Here is a 626-nt window from a genome sequence, read left to right on the forward strand (position 1 = left end):
ATTTTTAAATTCAATTTAATTTGAGTTCAAATTATTTATTCTAAAATATCTGTCTAAATCAGTATATTTTAAACTATTTTATTTGCTTTATTCATTTATTTGCTTTATTCATTTATTTATTTAATTTATATATTTAATTAATTTATTTTTTATTTTTATTTTTTTATTTCCTCAAACTCACTGCCTTCATTTCCGTGATGTAGCGGTTCTTCCCTCCTCCCGCCGCTGCGCCCAAACCCCAAACCCTAAACCCTAAACCCGAAACCCTAAACCCCAAACCCTAAACCCTAAACCCTAAACCCTAAACCCTAAACACCAAACCCCAACCCCCAAACCCTAAACCCCAATCCCCAGCCCCCACCCCGGACCCTAAGCCCCTCCCCCCCGCGTAAACCCTAAACCCTAAACCCTAAACCCTAAACCCTAAACCCTAAACCCTCGCCTTGGGCCTTGGCGATTTGGTCGAAGGCGAGGTTTCCGAAGAGGGGGGTTTCCAAACCCTCGAGGAAAAGCCTAAACCCTGACGCGAGGGCTGGGGTGTCTGTCCACTCCGTGTAAACATTTCCTGAATCCACATCCCCTATAAAGGCGTATATGCTGCTGCAGTCGGCCTGCAGCAGCAGGGG

General features: G+C 43.8%; 1 protein-coding gene across 1 annotated transcript in view; it reads right to left on the reverse strand.

The window, feature by feature from the left end:
* ETH_00036765 (rhoGAP protein, putative) overlaps positions 1–626 on the reverse strand; it is a gene marked incomplete at both ends in the record, with an annotated part of 3,879 nt that overhangs the window by 571 nt on the left and 2,682 nt on the right. The window contains 2 exons of the mRNA XM_013375659.1: positions 182–225; positions 443–565. Coding sequence (XP_013231113.1) covers positions 182–225; positions 443–565 — 167 coding nt within the window. The remainder of the gene's footprint in view (positions 1–181; positions 226–442; positions 566–626) is intronic.

This window comes from Eimeria tenella, genomic scaffold (genome assembly GCF_000499545.2).
Source record: "Eimeria tenella Houghton genomic scaffold, Eth_scaff2948, whole genome shotgun sequence".
NCBI lineage: Eukaryota > Apicomplexa > Conoidasida > Eucoccidiorida > Eimeriidae > Eimeria > Eimeria tenella.